A 20,536-nucleotide genomic window follows, 5' to 3' on the forward strand; every position below is an offset into this window, starting at 1 on the left:
TAAAATCTCCAAATAATAAAATATTTTTTTATTATTACAAGATAACAGATCAACTCAAGTTTTTTCTTTACTTATTTTTTATTTGAAAAGGTGAATTAAATTATGTTTTTTTTTTTTTGAGGGATGGATAATGAATGCATTTATTGTGATTCAAACATCAAAACAAACCATATCGATTCGTTAGTAAATAACCGGATATTCTCAATGATTTGGTCCCTCCGATCACTTTCGTTCCTAGACCAAAAATCTATATCGGTAACAACATGAATGATACCGGTTCTCGTGTGTATCGCTTTCCACTCCGATACAAAGGGTAGAGATGTCCTTTTCACAAAAGAGAAGTCAGTCAAACTGTCAAAGGGATTCTTCTTTTCGGGTAGGGAAGTTTCGTGCCTGGCTGGGACATGGAATGTGAAGAATGAATGGTCCAATATTAAAGGTGTGCAGCGCGCACAAGAATGACCGGTTGATCCGGCCTATGTAATTTACTAAAAATATCTATAACTTTTGCTCTTTACCGAAAATATCCAGAAGCTCTGCAACTCTAAAGAAAATGCCACGTGGCTAACCATCCCAAGTCCAACCTTCCCCTGATGAAGTAACCCAGCCAGCAAATCAAACGCCCGCCGTGCCAAGATGCACGAGGCCAGCACAGGCGCTAGTCGGCTACACCGCTCGCTTGGGCTACATCTGCACTTTCCAACTATTTAATCTCAAGCAACCGTTTCTTTCGGACCAAGCAATCCCTTTTCAGTCGCTTAACCTGGTTGCCGTCGACGTCTAACCGTTTCTTCTGGTGAATCGTCGACGTCAATCTTTCATTTCATCTCTGTGTTCTGCGTTCGTCTATTACGCCATGGAAAATCCTACTCTCACTGGCTTGTTGAAGAAAGCCGCCGATCAATTTCCATCCCGGCGAGCTCTTTCTTCTTCTGGCAAGTTCGATCTAACACACGCTCAATTGCAACAATTGATCGATCAAGCCGCCGCTCGTCTTATTGCCGTCGGAGTTAAACCTGGTGATGTCGTCGCCCTTACCTTCCCCAACACCGTCGAGGTTGGTTCTTTGTTGTTAACTTGGATTGGATTTACTCTGTTTTCCGAGTCAAATTCGCATCGTTTCGATGTAATAATCATTAACATTGCTTTGCTGTTTTGCAGTTTGTGATTATGTTCTTGGCTGTGATCAGAGCCCGAGCCACAGCCGCACCTCTCAACGCGGCCTACACGAAGGAAGAATTCGAGTTCTACCTATCGGATTCTGAATCTAAGATCCTATTAACATCAGAAGAAGGAAATCCTGCCGCTCAAGGCGCCGCTTTAAAACTTGAAATTCCTCACGCGACAACCTCGCTCTCTGAATCCGCCGGCGACATCGTTCTGTCCTCTTCGTCTCTTCACGCTACGAACGTCGAGATAGATCTGACATCTGTTTCCGGAATTGTGAACGATCCATCTGACGTGTCGCTCTTCCTCCACACCTCAGGCACAACGAGTAGACCCAAAGGAGTGCCGCTGACTCAGCTAAATCTCGCTTCCTCGGTACAGAATATCAAAGCTGCGTATAAGCTTACAGAGACCGACTCTACCGTTATCGTACTTCCGCTATTCCACGTGCACGGTTTGCTCGCCGGGTTACTGAGTTCACTCGGTGCCGGAGCTGCCGTGACACTCCCCGCGGCGGGACGATTCTCAGCATCGACGTTCTGGTCAGATATGATAACATACAACGCCACATGGTACACGGCTGTCCCTACCATTCACCAGATCATCTTGGATAGGCATCTTAGCAAACCAGAGCCCGTATATCCGAAGCTGCGATTCATAAGGAGCTGTAGCGCGTCGCTTGCTCCGTCAATAATGTCTAGGTTGGAAGACTCGTTCGGGGCGCCGGTGTTGGAAGCCTACGCAATGACAGAAGCGTCGCATCAGATGTCGACGAATCCGTTGCCGGAAAACGGTCCACACAAGCCCGGCTCAGTTGGGAAACCCGCGGGTCTTGAAATGGCCATTCTGGATGAGAATGGTGTGGAACAACCTGCGCAGGTTAAGGGTGAGGTGTGCATCAGGGGCCCCAATGTAACCAAGGGTTACAAGAACAACCCCGAAGCCAATAAGGCGGCGTTCAGCTTCGGTTGGTTTCATACAGGGGATATCGGTTTCATGGATTCTGAGGGTTATTTGAATCTCGTCGGCCGTATTAAGGAACTTATTAACCGTGGAGGTGAGTTTTCTAACGGTGAATTTGTTTCTAGTTCATTGACCATACCAGAATGATGGGGATTATTGGGGATATTCTTTGTCTCTTCCTTCAGGGGCAAGTAATTATCTTGAATATTAAATTGGATCAATTAGTCTTATCTTGTGGGCCTGTGGCTACAGCCGTTTTGTAGAAATTCGAAATGATAGTTATCTGACTCCCTCCAAAATTCAATGTCGATGATTTCAGGAGAGAAGATATCACCAATAGAGGTGGATGCAGTGCTCTTGTCGCATCCAGAAGTGGCTCAGGCGGTGGCTTTTGGTGTCCCTGACGAAAAATATGGCGAAGAGGTAATATAACTAATAACTTTTGGCCAGACCTAATTGATTCCCTTTAGCAGTAGCAGAGGACGTATTTTTTTAATAATGGACTGACGGGCAATGGCGAAGAGGTAATATAACTAATAACTTTTGTCCAGACCTAATTGATTCCCTTTAGAAGTAGCAGAGGACGTATTTTTTTAATAATGGACTGACGGGCAACATGACGCGAGAAGGGAAATAGTAGGAGAGTCAGGAAATAATGGAGGGGACAGAAGCAACAATTTGGCACAATCACACTAAGTGTCGAAAAAGTTTGGATTTTGCCAATTAATTGCACAGGATTAATAAGTCGAAATTTCGGCCGTAGGATTAAAAAATTTTGAATTTCGATAGTCGAGATCGAAATTTTGATCCCACCACCCAAAGTGAATGGCTTGATGGTCCTGAGCATTTATTGTGTAGGACCCAAAGCAAGGTCCCACTAGTGTTAATCTAAGATTCGCTGAAGAATCATATTTTAGTGATCAGATTGCAGATGACTGTTTTTCTAGAAAGAATCCTTCCACGAATGATGTAGATAGCGGAGGGAGATTGGTTGTGGAGAGGTGCATATGCACCGAGATCCTGTGTCTAGGTCTGTTCCTTACCTGTGATACCAAGCAATGAATCTGGATACCATGGGTAGGGCATTCTGCAGTCAAGGCACAGAGAATTTGCATAAGATGCATACAATCAAGGCATGACAGGTGTTTGGATGTTTAGGTATTTGTTTGGTAATTGATGTTTACCTACTTTGGATCGACGCCACTAGCCCTTTAGGTAACCGAAAGGCTTAGATTTTAGGCGTGAGTCGTGATTACATAGACTATACAAGCCATGACTTGACAATCTTGTGGGGCAAACTTGAATGTTGCGTATTAAATGTGCAGCACTTGTGGGTTGAGATCAAAATTTCAATGTGCAGGAAGATCAATTTCAATGTGCAGTACTGAAATTGAACACTTGAATTTTACCGTCATTTTATTCATTTATTTTTTAATTTCATGTTTTGATTTGATCTAAACATGTGTTCGATAGATTCTTAATGGTTTTTATGAAAACAGATAAACTGTGCCATCATTCCCAGAGAGGGCTCAAAAATTGATCAAGAAGAGGTGCTCAGGTATTGCAAGACAAATCTTGCAGCCTTCAAGGTCCCAAAGAGGGTTTTCATGACTGACAACCTCCCTAAGACTGCGACCGGCAAGATCCAGAGGCGTATTGTAGCGGAACACTTTCTTTCTCAAATCTCTGCTGGGAGCGTGTCCAAATTTGGAGCATAAATCAATAGTCTTTGATTGCTTTGTTCCTGTGATTGCACTGACTACGGGAGGAACAGTGATCAAGTTGAGAGGACCAGTTGAGCATGCTGTCCATTTATTTAATAATGTTGCTCTGATGAGATGAAAATAGAGAAAAAGAGGACCCATCTCCACATTTTGAAACGGATCAAATAAGACATTGATGTCTTTTTGCAGCTCTTTTTTCTTTAATTTCTTTCTGGGGGAAGGGGATGGGGCTTGGGAGGGGTTGTCTTGTCCCCGTTCTGTATTTCCCTTTTTTGGTAGCACTCTGTTCTGTACAGTAATGGAGTTACTTTGTTTTCGATTTCATTAATAAACGAAAAAATTTCCTTATTATTATATATATATTTTTCCTTTTGGCGAAAAGTTGAACTATTTCTGGATCGACAAGATTAGAATTAAACGAAGTTGGTGAAAATGGCCTGATTGAGCAGGATTGAACCTTTCAACTTATTGTAGGTGCCTAATCCTTATTCCCGATTTAAAAAAAACCAAAAGGCCCTCTTTTTTCTTAAAACCCAGAATTTCAAAAAAACAAAAAAAAAAAACAAAAACACAAAAAAAAAAAAAAAAAAAATTAATTAAATTAGGTGTTTGGTTGTGGATGAATCCTATGGTTTATCCTAAAAATATTCTGGATTTTTGAATGTAAATTGAAGTCTTGAAACCGGCCCCCCCCCCCAAAAACCCCCAAACCCCCCCCCACCAAAAAAAGGAAAAGGGGAGGAAAAAAAAAACAAGAAAAAACAAAAAAAAAGAAAAAATATACATCCAGAAAACAACAAAAGAAAAAAAAAAAAACAAAGCAACAAAAAACACACAAGCTCATGCCTAAAGTTATTAGGTTGAGTTCAGCCCAGACCGTTTGTTTAGTCTGATTGGTAAGAATAGAACTGACATGTGAGAAGGCACGAAAAATGATCCTTTATCCCTTGAAAAAACGAAGAAATTGTTGAAAGAAAAAGAAGAACTTGCAATTTCATTTGGTTGACTGGGCAAAATAGAGGACTGGTTGAACCATATTACAACATACAACAAATGACAGTTAGAAAAAAATATCCAAATAGAACTGCAAAACTATACCCGCTACACCGTACAATGCCATTATTGTACATGAAAGGTCCATTTGTCGACGTCATAAATATAGGATCCGAACAGAATCATGAAAACAAAATAAGAGTGTTGATGTCTTTCATCGGACAGACTTGATGAGATAGGGGAGTAGGCGAACGTACTCATGAAGGAAATGATCTTTACATGGAAATGAAAGAATCTGGAGTGATTAATGAACAAAATATTAAAGAATCCAAAGTAGTCCTAGTCTATGGTCAGATGAATGAACCACCGGAAGCTTTGTGGTAGACACATAGAAACAAAAGCGGTTGCAAATAGACTTCAACATTGGTCTTCATCATGATGATTCAAAGAATTAAAGCAAAAGTAGTGTTTATTGGATTTGGTTGTATATTAGTACTATGTAGATCCATATAATTAGAGTTATGTGATGGTCCCTTTAACACGGTAAAAATCTAATTATATGAGAATCAACTGAAGATTTTTTGTACAAGAATGGTAGAATCGTTTGTCCTATCTGAGGACAAATTTGCAGCTATACCTAAAGCAATCATCGATATTGGAGACACTGGAGTGGGGATGATGTGTTGGGCTTGGGGATCCTTTGTCATTATATATATGTATATATATGGTTTGATAAATAGGTTGGGTGGAGAGGCTCTCTGTCATTGAATAACCCTAGAACTAATCTTCCTTGCAGAGGAAGAAGATGATAACTTTGAGTAAGGGTAACACAGTAAACTTACAGTTATTTAAGGGTACTTTGGGAAATATAAAATAAGAAATGGTCGGTTTTACAGCATGAGCCATGAGAGCCCAACAACTCCAACAGAAGAAAGGTCATTCCATCCAGGGTCGACGTGGAACCCCCTCAACTGGGCCCTTTCTAGTTCAGTAGTGAGTAGTGGCATGGATCAAGTCCAAAGTAGGTTCAGGCATGTTTCAAGCCCAATTGATAAGGTTGCTCTCTATTTACAAACCTATCCTTTGGGTCTCCTGCTTGTTTTTGCCGGCGAGGGAGCTCCAACGCTACCATTGCTGATCAGAAACCAGAAGCTTCAGCCTCCTACTATAGCACTGCACACCAGCTATTCGATTATATTCCGCAGCACGAGAAGCTGCTGTGGAGGTCCATTACGGCAGTGGTTTTGATTGTTTTGGTGAGTCCTTCCAGACGCTTTTAGATAGAAGAGCTAACTATGTTCCTTCCGTAGCTTCTCTGATAAACATAGCATCTTTTGTTGATTAAAACTTGTAATCATACCCTTATCTGTAAACTTGAAGTAGAGACTCCATGGATATATTAATTTTGGACACTTAAAGATGTCAGAAAAACCTCACACCGTCTCCTGCTTTTTATTAGTTGGCATAATTTGATCAATTGATCAAAATACAGTCCATCTTTTTAATTATTACTGCAAGTGCATTCCAATTTGATTCACATTTCGTCCCTGTTCAAAGTTCGGATTTGGATTTGTCATTTCCTTGTTTACTGCGCTTCCTGGCTGTTTGTTGATCAGTCAAGTAGCTAAGGTGAGGGATAAAGGGCCTAAAACCTTTGGATGGATAAAGGTAACGAGGAGCCCTTAAATCGGGACAATTTACTGGACAAGCCATGATGGCGTAAACTCCATGCAAGCAGATATCACCAATCTTATTGCAAAAATTCCAAGTTGCCAGTTCTTAATTCTAATGTCCTCAAGTAGATAAGTGTTGTGATTTTGACAAATCAAGAGATTGCAAGTGGCCGTTTAACATTTGTTGATATTTACTAGGATGATATTCAAGATTCAAACCACCAGAATTAGTAGGAGTCTACCACAAATCTTGGTAACTAAGCATCTTAATTATGATTGTGGCTATATATTGGTGAGTGAGGGGTAAGGCAGCATGGTTTTGGCCCTTCGCAGACTGTGCAGTGGTGGGAGCCTGGGGCATTGCTCTATTTTTCTTAGAAAGAGGAAAGGCAATAAAACTAGACTTGTGAAGAGGTCTTGCAGAACTTCTAGGATGAGGAAGCAGTCCTGTAATGCCTGTTATCTCACCTAATTTATAAGGGCTACAGCATATTGTGTCATTTCTTATGCATGGAGGTGGAAATTAGAGTTCGCTTGCTAATCTATTCATATGGGAGACATGGGGATATGTTTTCTTGCAATGAATAGCCGTTGATGTGTCTGTGGGTGCACTGGAGATCTATGGATAAGCAAGATAGTGCTTTGTGTCGCATCATCCGAACATTTATTTAGCTAATGATTTTGTCCTTTTGGGATTGGACAAGAGTCGTTCAATTTATATGTAGCCATCATGTGTTGTGATGTGCTTATATTTATGGTTATCTCCTGGAAACCTTTAAATACCCAATGTTACTTTGTTGACTCAGAAGAAACTATTATAGTTGTAGGAAAATTAATGACAAAGCACTTTTTTCTTATTGCCTTTATGTTGAATGTTTAATAAAACAAGGAATGGAAGTTACGACTTCTCAATTTCCTTGGAAGTTAGCTTATAAATACTTGACATTGTGAACTTTACAATGGGAAAGTAACTACATCTGTCTTATTGGGTTCCTTTAACATGTCATGTTTTGCTGATTGTGAGCCAATCTTTCATGAACCCTTCAGATCTGTATACACAACATCAGTTACTTTATAAATTGTGGGTTTTTTTTTTTTTATGTAAATCAATATGAAGTTTGTACTGTTATTAGTGCTTTACAGAGCACCTAGTTTGTGGTTGCAGAATGCAAATGGAAGGAAGCAACCAATTACATAGTAAGAAATATGCAGCTGATATTTCATCCATAAAAGAAGCACAAGTACGCATAAACTCATTCATACATAGAACTCCCGTCCTATCTTCAGAATCTCTGAATCTTTTGGCTGGAAGGAAACTATTTTTCAAATGTGAACTTATGCAAAAAGGGTGAGAATAATGGTAATGATTTTGGGTTCCACTTACTATTTTCAATATTGTGATGACTCTTAACATCAATACTGATGGTTGGAGCTTCTTCTTCCCTCTCCCCCCCCCCCCCCCCCCAAAAAAAAATTTTTGGTTTCTTAGTGGAGCATTTAAATTTAGAGGTGCCTGCAATGCTATCTTTTCGTTGGAAGAGCATCAGGCGGCTAAAGGGGTTGTAACTCACAGCAGGTTGGTTTGAGCTCCTCAGTGCCTCTATATTTGTTTTATGAATTTGTTGCCGCAATTATTAACTTGATCTCTTCGTTCTACATTTAGTGGTAACCATGCAGCAGCAGTGTCTTTGGCTGCAAAACTACGTGGGATCCCAGCATACATTGTAATACCGAAAAATGCTCCTAGTTGTAAGGTTGAGAACGTCAGACGTTATGGTGGTCAGGTTATATGGAGTGAAGTCACTATACAGTCAAGGGAAAGCGTTGCTGCCAAGGTGGTGGAAGAAACTGGTGGAGTTCTGATTCACCCATTCAATGACGGGCGCATCATAAGGTATTCTGGCTGACCTCCAACATATAGATTTATAAATCTGGGATAAAGAACACTGTCTGGTTGCGTTTCCCTGCACACACACACAAGGGGGATAAAATGATTGCCACTCCTCAGGGTTGAATGCCCCACATCCCATTATTCCCCCCCCCCCCCCCCCAGCGTGCTGTGCAGGGTCCATGAAACCTGGCAGCAAACCTTCCCTTATAATGGTTTTCCTTTTAACTATTCCTTGCATTTATCCTTCCATCATGTGGATCTGACAATTGGTTCTGAAGTGATTGTTCATTTAGAAAGACAATTCTGAACATTAAGGTTCTCATACATTTTTGGTCAAAAATATCTTCTTCATGTTCAAATGATCGTGAAACTTTAAACATTGTTTCACTATTTTTCATTGAGATGATTTTATCTGTCTCACTCCATCTTTAGGAGATATAAAACCTGAAAGTGATTAGGTCACAGTATTCTGAACTAAAGTGAGAATAATCATCCACTTACTTGCATGATCTATTTGCCATTTCACCTCCTTAACTGAACTACTCTCCAACATTTAACATTCCTAAACTTCCTTAGGATTGAACCTACCCTCATTGTCCTCCCCATTCCTACTTCCTCATGACAAGAAGGGCCAATATACTACTGAAAACAATACCAGAACCTATTTGAAGCTTGGAATGAGGTGTTCTCTCATTTTCTGAACAGAAATTCAGTTGGAGTGTTCCTTGGCATTGCGTGCACATAATTGTGGATTGAGATCACTGTATTGTTGGCATGTGAGGATAATAATAGTTAGAGCAAATTACGTATACACCCCCTGATTTTGCAAATTATTACACTACAACCTCCGAAATTTATTATATTACATTTGCACCCTTGTGTTTCTAATTATATATCAAAAGCATCCCAACTGTTAGAACAATGGGGTTAAGTGGTGACTCATCATCTACTACATTTTTAAAATTCCAAATAACTCTCTCTACCGTCAAACCTGTTTTGACTTTGAAGTAAACCAAAAAAAGGAAAGAAAGAAGAGGGGAGGGTGAAGAGCAACCATGACTGATGGTATTAGGCATGCTAGGACATTTGTAATATATTAAATTCCACAGGGTTTAAACATAATAGTTTGCTAAGCACTGTATATGTAATTTGCTCTAATAGTTATTTTATCTTGGGATACACTTGTGAGCTAAAGACAATGCAAAAGAGATATCTCCCAGCATAACTCCCTGTTAAGAGTTTGCTTGTCAAAATTTCCATTGTACCTAGGTCCATCAAATATTGGCTACGACCTCCCTAATTGTTAAGTGTCCTCTGTAATTTAGCAGTTAAAATCTGTGTCTCAGAAGATTCACTGGTTCTCCTCATGTCATAAAAGTGTCCTTTAAGGTAGTATACAGGGGTTCCATTTCAATCTGATCCAATGGAAGGAACAAAATTATACCAGTTAAATTACTGTCATCTCTGGAGGACAATGCTTTCCTTTTTAATGAAAAACCATTTAGCTCAGTTCTAGATTCTGATGATCCTGTCAATTATGATGTTGTTGCATCCTTTAGTGGGCAGGGTACCTTGGCACTGGAGCTGCTGGAGCAAATTCCGCAACTTGACACTATAATAGTTCCAATAAGCGGTTGGTCCAGTTTCATCTGACTACCAAATTGGTTGCCACTAGTCATATTTTCCTCCTCATTACTTTTTAAACAGTTAAAAGTCTCCTGATCAATATTATTTTGCTCTGAAAAATGTAGGTGGGGGTTTGATCTCAGGGGTGACTTTGGCTGCCAAGGCCATCAACCCTGCCATTCGGATTTTGGCTGCTGAGCCCAGAGGAGCTAATGATGCAGCTCAATCCAAGGCAGCTGGGAGGATTATAACACTTCCTGAGACTGACACTGTTGCTGATGGACTTCGAGCTTTTATGGGAGATCTAACATGGTAGAATCTCATGTTCTCTTGGGGGTGTTTTTTTTTTGAATTTTATATTGTTATCTGGTTTTAAATTTGATGAATTTTATTAGTCCACCAGTTACAACACCTATAGTTTGAGAAGCTGCCTGGGTTCGCATGTCATACTGACATTAATCGCATTGGTTGATGTTGCTTATTATTCCCAGTTGCCTGCTTTGCTCACCAAGCCTCACTTATTCTTTTATCAACTCTATCTTACTATTTTGCAGGCCTGTAGTGCGGGATCTAGTGGATGATGTCATAGTAGTCGAGGATACAGAGATCATAGAAGCTATGAGATTGTGCTATGAGATTCTAAAAGTCGCAGTAGAGCCTAGTGGGGCCATCGGCCTTGCTGCTGTTCTGTCTCAGCGTTTCCAGGAGAATACTGCTTGGAAGGACTGTAAGGACATAGGAATTGTACTTTCAGGAGGTAATGTTGATCTTGGTGTACTCTGGGAGTCATTCAATAAATGAGAGTCGTCTGCATGAGTCATTTGGAAAATGAATGTCAAAGTCATGCTTGTATGTAGCAATTCTCTCTTCTACTTTGTTCTTTGGCTGGCAAGACTTTATTCATAGAAAATATATATTCAAGTGTTCACAAAGTTTCTCAATGATGAATTGTGGAAATGCATATTTGTGGAAATGCATATTTGTGACTCTGCAGTCATTGGAATTTCTTCTCCTTACAAAAAAAAGATGAAAGACTTGAATTGTTGAATTGTTATATGTTCAGCTAAATAAATAGAGAGGGAAGAAACAATTTGACAACCAGGGGGTGAAACGAGAGAAATTTCCATACAACAAACCTCCTGATGGGAAAGTAAACTTCACTACACAATGGGTGACTGACTACACAATGGTTGGTAGTCAACCTCGATTTTGTAAGCCCAAAGTCAGTTGTGCGATGACAGTTAAATGATGGGAAAGTATACTTCACTACACAATGGGTGACTGACTACACAATGGTTGGTAGTCAACCTCGATTTTTTAAGCCCAAAGTCAGTTGTGCGATGACAGTTAAATGAAGTGCAAATGATCATTAAAAGACCTGCATCTGAGTTCTGTTTTATGCACAATCCTGCAACAGCACAGTTAACATGAAGTGATCAAATGGTTCTGAGCTACAGTTTGTGGATCAAAACAACCATCACTTACTAGGAAAGCTGAATTTGTGGCTGGTTTGATTGTAGAAGGTGGTGTCAGAACATGGATGGGGAGAGTGGCTTCCAGACTATTAAACATAGGGTATATGAATTTTGACAAGGTTCATGGTTGAGTGGTTATGATTCCTAATCTTTTCACGCAGGAAATTAACATCGCAAACGTCCACAAGCAATTAGCAAAGTAGCAAAACCAGCATTTAAAATTTGAAATGTCTGTTTTAGCTAATATCACGGTCAACTCGATAAACTAGAATTTTGAAGGAACAAAAAACAAGCGCCACTAAGAATTATAACCCTAGGCAACAGGATATTGCAAAAGCAAAACAGATTTGCCACATCAAGCAGAAGTCAAAAAACAAAAAACAAAAACTAAATCCCACAATGCAAGCATAGTCAGCTTCACAAATATCCCAAAAACAGCAGATCACAAGCTTTGTTTCTCTTATTCTTGCAGTTCCTCCTCATCTTCATACTCATCCAACTCTTCATCTGCAGTAGCATCCTGGTACTGCTGATACTCAGAGACCAAATCGTTCATGTTGCTCTCAGCCTCTGTGAACTCCATTTCATCCATTCCCTCACCAGTGTACCAATGCAGGAAAGCCTTCCTACGGAACATAGCAGTAAATTGCTCACTGACCCTCCTGAACATCTCCTGGATCGACGTGGAGTTCCCAATAAAGGTCGAAGCCATCTTAAGACCCGTAGGAGGTATGTCACAAACAGTGGATTTCACATTGTTGGGGATCCACTCAACAAAGTAGGATGAATTCTTGTTCTGTACATTGATCATCTGTTCGTCTACTTCCTTTGTGCTCATCTTTCCACGGAACATAGCAGAAGCAGTTAGATATCGCCCATGGCGGGGATCAGCAGCACACATCATATTCTTTGAATCCCACATTTGTTGGGTGAGCTCAGGGACTGTGAGAGCACGATATTGCTGAGACCCACGAGAGGTGAGTGGAGCAAAACCCACCATGAAGAAGTGCAGCCGAGGGAATGGAATGAGGTTGACAGCCAGTTTGCGAAGATCAGAGTTCAATTGACCAGGGAAGCGAAGGCAGCAAGTAACCCCACTCATGGTTGCAGAGATAAGGTGGTTCAAATCTCCAACTGATCAACAACATAAACAAATTCACCATAACATTGAGATCAATCAATAAGAAATACTTGTATAATAAAACTATTAGGTATGATCCCATCTATACAGAGAACGCGGTTAAGGAGGATTCTTACAGCTTGGAGTGGTGAGCTTCAGTGTTCGGAAGCATATATCATACAGGGCTTCGTTGTCGAGCACCATACACTCATCGGCGTTCTCAACAAGCTGATGCACTGAGAGAGTCGCGTTGTAGGGTTCTACAACTGTATCAGAAACCTTGGGAGAAGGGAAGACAGAGAACGTAAGCATCATTCTATCTGGATACTCTTCCCTGATCTTCGAAATAAGAAGCGTCCCCATGCCAGAGCCAGTACCACCTCCCAACGAATGGCAAACTTGAAACCCTGAATCAAACCAGATCTCCTATTTAAATTTTGATTTGAAATGAAAGCGATTCCGAGTAATTGGCAATCGATTCATTCACTCTTTATATAAACCGAATGCTCAAAAGCAAATCCCAAAAAAAAAAAAGTTGAATAAATAGTATGAAAATATACCTTGCAAGCAGTCACAGTTCTCTGCTTCTTTTCTTACAACATCGAGAACAGAATCGATGAGCTCTGCACCCTCTGTGTAGTGTCCTTTCGCCCAATTGTTTCCGGCACCTGATTGCCCGAAGACGAAGTTATCAGGCCTGAAGATCTGACCGTAAGGTCCTGATCTGAGACTGTCCATCGTTCCAGGCTCCAGGTCCATCAAAACCGCGCGAGGAACAAAACGCCCACAGCTCGCCTCATTGTAATACACATTCACCCTCTCGAGTTGCAGATCGGAATCTCCTTGGTACCTCCCCGTCGGGTCGATTCCATGCTCTGCACACACAACTTCCCAGAACTTGGCACCGATCTGGTTACCACACTGACCTCCCTGAATGTGCAGAATCTCACGCATCTTCGAGATCTGACCCTGAAACACTATGAGACGAAGAAGAAGAAGAAGAAGAAGGAAGCGAAGGAGGGAAAGGCGAAAATGGAAGAGGAAAAAAGGTTAAGAGAACGTTTTATAGGTCGAACTTAACGGCTACCTTTTGCAGTTTCAAAGACGTTAGATCTAACGACTATGGAGTAACGGTCGTTTGTTTTAGTGGGACACTCCATTCGAATTTTCAAAATTTGAATTTTGAAAACGACGAGGAATTTTTGCCGTTGGCCAGTGAGACTTTTAGGTAGGGTTGGGAACTGTGACGAGATCTTTTATCGAATGGTTACATAAAAATATAATAAAAATAGTTTCTGATAACTGATCACTACCGTTTATCTTATGCTTGTGGCAGTTGGCGGCGGTGGTTGAGGTAGGTACTATGGCCCACATGGATTGGGCAACTGTAAACCCTCCGATCTTTCGTAAACGGGCTATGATTTGTGGGCCATCCTTGGAGTGATGAGATCTTCCAACCCATTTCCAGTAACTGTAGCTTTCGAAACTTTTGTGTGTGTGTGTGTGCTTGGTGTGGAGGAGTTATGTGGGTTTAAGCCCATCGAGGAGATATTATGTCCACGTCGTGCACATCTGTCAAGCTCAACGATTGTTTAAAGGTCAAGCAAAGGTCCTCATTGGGCATGGACCATGAAGTACAGTGGCTCTATGGGCCATGGCCCATCATGGGGGTAGTTGTGGGGACCATGGCAGCGTGTCAAGGTTTGATATTGAAGTTTAGGGACTTGATATCTAATCTAAAAATTTATTTTGATTCCAATCTTTTCAATTTTTTTTTTTTGTTTTTTGGCCAAAAGATTCCAGTCTTTGATGGATGATAGTTTAACTAAAATTACATTTAGATACCATTACAGGTCAGCTCAATGGGCAATGATTAGTGGGGAGGTCAGGGTTTGATCTTCTTCGATTGTATATCTAATAGTCCCGTTCTGTATTTCTTGTAAGTTAGCAATGTTAGTTTTGGTCATATTGCATTAGCTTATGGCACTTTTTATTGATTATGTGATGAGGGGGATAGTGACGGTGATGTGATATTATGATACATGTGAGATGTGTGATATGTTGATTCATCTATACGTAGCATGGGACACATATATGAGTGTATACATCATGACATCACGTGAGTTATCTAATGCACGTGATTGAATGAACATGCCCAGTTCCACCACCTAGATGCTTAGATGTTGGATAATCTTGTAGGTAGAAATGATGAGATTTATCATTGAAGGGTAGGCTCAATTGATAATAACCGGCACCACTTATTGAAGAGGTCACTGGTTCAACGCCCTTTTTTATATGTATAATAGTCCCCATCCCTTCATACAAAATTTCAAATTCTAAAAAAAGAAATGATGAAATCATTCCAAACTATCTGGCTTGAAGCACAATGTTGACTTATACTAAAATAGGTGCCCCGCTTGAGAACTACTATCTTTTTTCTTTTTCTTTACAAGGAACATTGAACCCGTGACTACTTCACTAAGAGACACCGATGATTACCGATTGAGCAACTCTTTTACGATCGCTTGAAGACTTTTAGATGAAATGCAATAAATTGGGATTATGGTGCTTGGGGGGTATTTGGTAGCATAAACCAAGATTGCTTCCAAGATTATTAGGTTTTGTATTTTATTGAGCTCAGTGTACTATGGAGGTTAAAAGCTTACCTAATCTTTAATTTATAATAAAAGAAGCATATATTGCATAGACTAAGTGGTTTTGTTTAGCCACTCGCTTGAATGTTTGTTCTTTATAATGATTTTGACGTATTAGGTTGCATTGTATTGTGTCAAACATCTTACCCCTAGGAATGTTTCATTAAATAAAGTGACCCATGATGTTTTAGTATGGGTGAGCAAGTTAGGTTGGCCAAGGAGACACAAATATTAATTGCTTTAGGGCCTGTTTGGTTACTGAGTCTGAAGAAAAATCTTCAAATTTTAAATTTATGGAGTCATGGTCCATAAAATTAACTTTTTGATTAACCGGAATCTTCAGAATGAAATCTGTAGATTCATCCTGAAAAATATCTATGGAGTCATTGTTCAAATGTTTAGCGCTTTTATAGTACGGGTGAAATCTCTAGATTTCGTATCATACCCATAAATCTACAAATTCAAGTTTTTAGTGTAAAAATGTGAATTCCTAGATTTCATAAATATAAGGATTCACACAACCAAATGGGTATAAATCTCCCATTTGTGAATCCAAAAATTTCAAATCTATGAATTCATGTAACCAAATAAGCCCTTAAAAATTAGAGGTTTTATTCAAGATTTAGACATTAGCTGCTTTACTAGGTGAGGGGGATTGCCTTCATAGACATTGGAGGTTTTATTCAATCTAATTTTACTTAAATTCATTTAATTGCTTTAGATGTAATAAGATAAAAAGATACCAGTTTGACAAGGAATATGTAAGAACCTTAAATCGATGGATTGATATAATTTTTCTTTCATTGCTAATGATTATTGGATTTTATTTTATGTTATTGATATAGAAGTCTATGATGTTTGATATGAAATGTAGCCCTTAAACTATGTAGTTCTGAATTGTATGGTTACTGATATAGCATACTAATAATGTTTATATTTATCAAAATTTGTATTTTTCTCCATTGATACTATTGAAAGTTGGCCAATACAATGGATTCAATAGTGACTTTTCAAATCATATAGTTGCTGTTTAATATATGTGAGTAAAGTCAATGGAGATCCACAATGGTTATAATGACAATGTTTTAGAATAATAATACTAAAATAAATTAATCCAATTATAAAAAAGAATTTGAAAAAACCACCAAACTTCATCTAGTTAAAACTTACAGTATTATAATTAATGCAATTATAATATCTTGTCTCTAGATATTATGAAGAACTACCCAAATATCATCAAGAAACTCCTTTTGTTGAGTTAAAATTGTAAAGTAACTCAATCAAACAAAATGTGAGTTCATGAAATCACAGTATTCTCAATTTCTCATATGAAAACCTGACTTGAACTCATGAGTCATCCAGGCCCAAGACCCACATCAGCAAGCATCTTCTATGGAAGAAGAGATCATTTTAAGGCTAATAAATCGAGTTGGGATGGGTAAGTAGATGATTATACTTCTCTTACATTCTTTCGATCACCATACATTTAAGTTCGGAAGGGTTTATGTCTGAGCCTCTGGTTACTAATGAGGTGGGCCCTTCCTCTGCACAATCGTCTATACGGATTTGGTGTTGTGTATTCTCTTAATGTTAAAATATTTGACATTTTTTTGGTTTCTTATAATTATTCGTTGTCTTATTTTCAAAAGTTATTTAAATTATAATATAAAAAATATCTAAATTGAGTTCGAAAATGATATGAAACTGCCGTCTTGTTAAGTGGGGATCACCTCTTGGATGCCGGAAGGTCCATTATATCTATTAAACTAACCTAACCAGTTCGAACAGCTAATAGCTGTCCTCCTTTCTGGTTCATGATTTTAATTATTTATCAAAGGCTAGTTGCAAGGCTCACTCATACTGTTACCAATTGCAAGCTTTGGATAAGAAAAATGAAATAAACAATTTAGAGGAATATTCTTAAGTAGTTGAAGTTGTTCCTATTTTTTAAGTTTAAAGTTGTGGACCACAGCTAATTTAAATCGTTTGGACTTGAAATTCATCAATTCATAGAAGTTACATTCACACCCACAGTTAGTTAGGTCTGGAGTTATATATTTTTTTTACTTCTATACTTTAAAAATTGAAGAGTTTGTATTTTCTGTCGGTCATGGTAGAGGTCTGTAATTCTTTCAGACTTTTTTACCACATTATAGGAGAGGGTCTATTTTTACAAAATAATTTAGAGATGGGGTTTTCCTCCTAATGTGTGAAGGAGAGATGTGAAAGAGCATAGACATCTACCTGACAGATACATGATCCAAACTTGCAATTTAGACCGATCGATAAAGGCTCGAGAGAATGCAAAAATTGTGAAATGAAATTTGTAACAACCCTAGTTTTTGTGAAAGGATTAGAAGAATTAGGATCGAAATTGACCAGCTCAATTCCAATTCATGAATCCATGCATGGGGTTCCACCAAAATAAATTGTAGATAACTGGGGGTGCATGAAGATGTCACATGAGGGATAAAAAGCTTGAAAACTTCTCCAGAAAACCAACCATTACTGTAACAAACTTGCGAGATAAAAGGGCTAGAGAGGTTTCATAAAGTCTAGAATTAGAAAAAAGTTAATAAAAAAATTGGGGTGAGAAACCTATCGACTTGTATTAATCTCAAAACTCAAAACTACCAAACGACAATTGCGACCAAAATAAAGATTGCTTTCTTGACATCACAACGTGCCTAAACGTGGCAACCAGAAACCTTAATAGTGGACGTGATCAGCCCAGCGACTAACAGAGAGATCTCTTGGTTTTCTTCCTCAAAATCTCTACTTGTGCCTTATTTTTAGCTCAGCCTCAAAAACCCATTCCTCATTAACACCCAAATTCAAGGATCTTGCTTCTCTCTAACTCTCATTACTTTCTTTCTTTCCATTCTTCTGCTCTCTTCTCATTTCACCCAGGCGGGTGGCATCTCTCATTGGAGGACAACATGGTTCGTTTTCTTTGTTTTTGCTTTTATATGATCTCTTCATCTTCTATTCTATGTTATGGTGGAGTCAAATGTTTGTTTCTTTTCAAATTTGATGATGTTGTTGTCATTGGGTTCGTTGAAGATCAAAAGAAAGAAACCCAAAACAGTGTTGTTTTAGAATTTAATCTTTCAATTCTATGGTGTTTGTTGAAAGTCTTGAGTGAGAGTTTCAGGACAAAAGAATCTGGTTTTCAAAGTCCCTTTTGAGAAATCTTGAACGGTTCTTCTTCGTGGATGGATTTGATTGAACTGAACTGAACTGCATTTAGATCTTTTCAGATCAGAATTGCAGTACTATCATGGGTCAAGCCAGAGATTCAAGCCACGCCGTTGAAATGATCCCTTATTCAGCCACCATTCATGGCTTTCTATATATATTTATGTTTAATTAATTTGATTTCCTACTTGCATTGTTTTGTGTATGTGTAGTCGAACTCAGCGTCTGGAATGGCAGTGAATGATGAGTGTAAGCTCAAGTTCCTGGAATTAAAAGCAAAGAGAAACTACCGTTTCATTGTCTTCAGGATTGAGGAGAAAATCCAACAGGTGATGGTGGAGAAGCTCGGCGAACCAGCCGAAAGCTATGAGGATTTCACCAACAGCTTGCCTGCAGATGAGTGCCGCTATGCCGTCTTTGATTTTGATTTCACTACCCCAGAGAACTGCCAGAAAAGCAAGATTTTCTTCATAGCATGGTAATCTGAAACCCAAAATTAAATTCCACGATTATTTTTTTGAAACTGCATGAGATATCATTCCCTTCATTTAATGTGGAGACAACTTAATTGATGGTCACTCTTGGATTTCATGGACTGAACTTCATTTTTAAATGATTAACAAATGGTTTGACTCTGAAATTAGGTGAAGAGAGCTCCTTAGGTATGTGGGTGCATTAAAATCCAGGGAAAAAAACCCATGAGATTATATTTGACTCCCAACACTCCTTCAGATGTAGCTTCAGTTCACTCAATATTCTACAAAACACACAAGGATAACAAAGGAACCTGGGTTTTGATACCATGGGTTAGAGGTCAGTTTAAACCCAGAAATATTTTAAGCATTAGGTTGAGAGAGAGAGAGCTCTCAGGCCAAGAAACTCATATGACATGACATTATAACTACCTCAACCCGTTAACCAAATTAATATGAAAAATAAAAACATGAAAGGGTTGTCCTTTCCAGCCGTTGGTGTTGTAATACTGTTCACTGGTTAGTTCCATATAGTTTCTAGATATTGATGTGAATCCTAGTTTTGATACTGATGCTGATAGTTTCTTTCTTGTTTCATAGGTCTCCTGATACTTCAAGGGTAAGGAGTAAGATGCTCTATGCTAGCTCTAAGGATAGATTCAAGAGAGAACTGGATGGCATTCAAGTGGAGTTGCAGGCAACAGATCCCAGTGAGATGACCATGGACATCATAAAAGGGCGAGCCCTCTAAATATATACCATCTTCCAGCAAAACTCATCTCCTTGCTACTTGTTTCTTTTTGTGGGCATCTCTTTTTAATTCCTTAGCCTTGTCTTTCAAATGAATTTTGTGTGGGTTTAGAATTTATAGCCAATTGATGGGATTATGCACTGTTCTTCTTTTTTATTTTTCGTTGTTTTTTTTTTCTTTTGAAGATAACTTGTATATCTTCTTATATGATCAACAAGACAAGATGGTGGGTGTTGTATCTAAGTAAATTAAAATGAGGTTATGTAGTTTATTCACCTTACTGTTCTATGTGAGGGAGGGGGAGGGCTAGCTAGCTCATGTTCCAAAATCTCAATTTAGTAGTAGTACCTTCAAATAAAAGCTTAATTTGTTTAAGATGGAATGAATCATTATTTTCTTGATTTACTCTTTCAATTGTAACTATGCATAGCAGTTAGAAATTCTAGAAGAAATGCTAGTTTTTAAGTCTATAGCTTAACTTTAGCAGTTTGAATAAGAACTTGAGTAATTTCTTTTCTTATATTGAGATGTGTTGGATGAAGACTCTAGATCCTCTCCAATGACATTTAAATCACCAAAGTCAATTTCGCACCATTAAAGATGGCCCCCACACCACATGAATGATAACGGATCTACTCTGGGGGTTAAATGTCACTGATCATCGAAACTCATAAATTTAGAAAATCTGATGATTTAAAAATTTTAATTCATTTAATATTCTGATTTTCTTTAATTTGATTGATAAATCTGTGATACTAATTTGTCTATTAACACTTTAGATTCTATTATTATTTTGTCAAAATTTCTTCAAAAAATATGTTCAAAGAT

General features: G+C 38.7%; 4 protein-coding genes across 5 annotated transcripts; 3 read left to right on the forward strand and 1 right to left on the reverse strand.

Moving 5' to 3' along the window:
• The first annotated feature begins 616 nt into the window (after positions 1-616).
• On the forward strand, positions 617-4,212 carry AAE3 (AMP-dependent synthetase and ligase family protein). Its single transcript, XM_089142354.1, has 4 exons — positions 617-1,057; positions 1,162-2,224; positions 2,450-2,553; positions 3,630-4,212. The coding sequence occupies exons 1-4, from the start codon at positions 857-859 to the stop codon at positions 3,846-3,848; spliced, it is 1,587 nt and encodes a 528-aa protein (XP_088998480.1). The 5' UTR covers positions 617-856; the 3' UTR covers positions 3,849-4,212.
• Positions 4,213-5,691: 1,479 nt separating this feature from the next.
• SR (serine racemase) lies at positions 5,692-10,986 on the forward strand. Of its 2 annotated transcripts, XM_089142355.1 has the most exons (7): positions 5,692-6,103; positions 7,686-7,868; positions 8,010-8,096; positions 8,184-8,414; positions 9,971-10,044; positions 10,163-10,349; positions 10,592-10,985. In XM_089142355.1, the coding sequence occupies exons 2-7, from the start codon at positions 7,687-7,689 to the stop codon at positions 10,836-10,838; spliced, it is 1,008 nt and encodes a 335-aa protein (XP_088998481.1). In that variant the 5' UTR covers positions 5,692-6,103; position 7,686; the 3' UTR covers positions 10,839-10,985. The 2 variants fall into 2 exon arrangements, with proteins under 2 accessions (XP_088998481.1, XP_088998482.1); XM_089142356.1 differs by lacking the exon at positions 5,692-6,103 and having other exon boundaries at positions 10,592-10,986.
• Positions 10,987-11,746: 760 nt separating this feature from the next.
• On the reverse strand, positions 11,747-13,668 carry LOC149030035 (tubulin beta-1 chain). The gene is made up of 3 exons (XM_089142357.1): positions 13,193-13,668; positions 12,770-13,039; positions 11,747-12,646 (listed from the first exon to the last, which is right to left on the reverse strand). Exons 1-3 carry the CDS (start codon positions 13,584-13,586, stop codon positions 11,973-11,975), a joined length of 1,338 nt encoding a protein of 445 aa, XP_088998483.1. The 5' UTR covers positions 13,587-13,668; the 3' UTR covers positions 11,747-11,972.
• Positions 13,669-17,868: 4,200 nt separating this feature from the next.
• On the forward strand, positions 17,869-20,070 carry ADF11 (actin depolymerizing factor 11). The gene is made up of 3 exons (XM_089142361.1): positions 17,869-18,228; positions 18,697-18,962; positions 19,558-20,070. The coding sequence occupies exons 1-3, from the start codon at positions 18,226-18,228 to the stop codon at positions 19,706-19,708; spliced, it is 420 nt and encodes a 139-aa protein (XP_088998487.1). The 5' UTR covers positions 17,869-18,225; the 3' UTR covers positions 19,709-20,070.
• The last annotated feature ends 466 nt before the right edge of the window (positions 20,071-20,536 follow it).

The sequence above is a fragment of the Hakea prostrata genome, chromosome 1, assembly GCF_041222555.1.
Source record: "Hakea prostrata isolate BN-2017 chromosome 1, UWA_Hpros_2, whole genome shotgun sequence".
Classification (NCBI taxonomy): Eukaryota; Viridiplantae; Streptophyta; class Magnoliopsida; order Proteales; family Proteaceae; genus Hakea; species Hakea prostrata.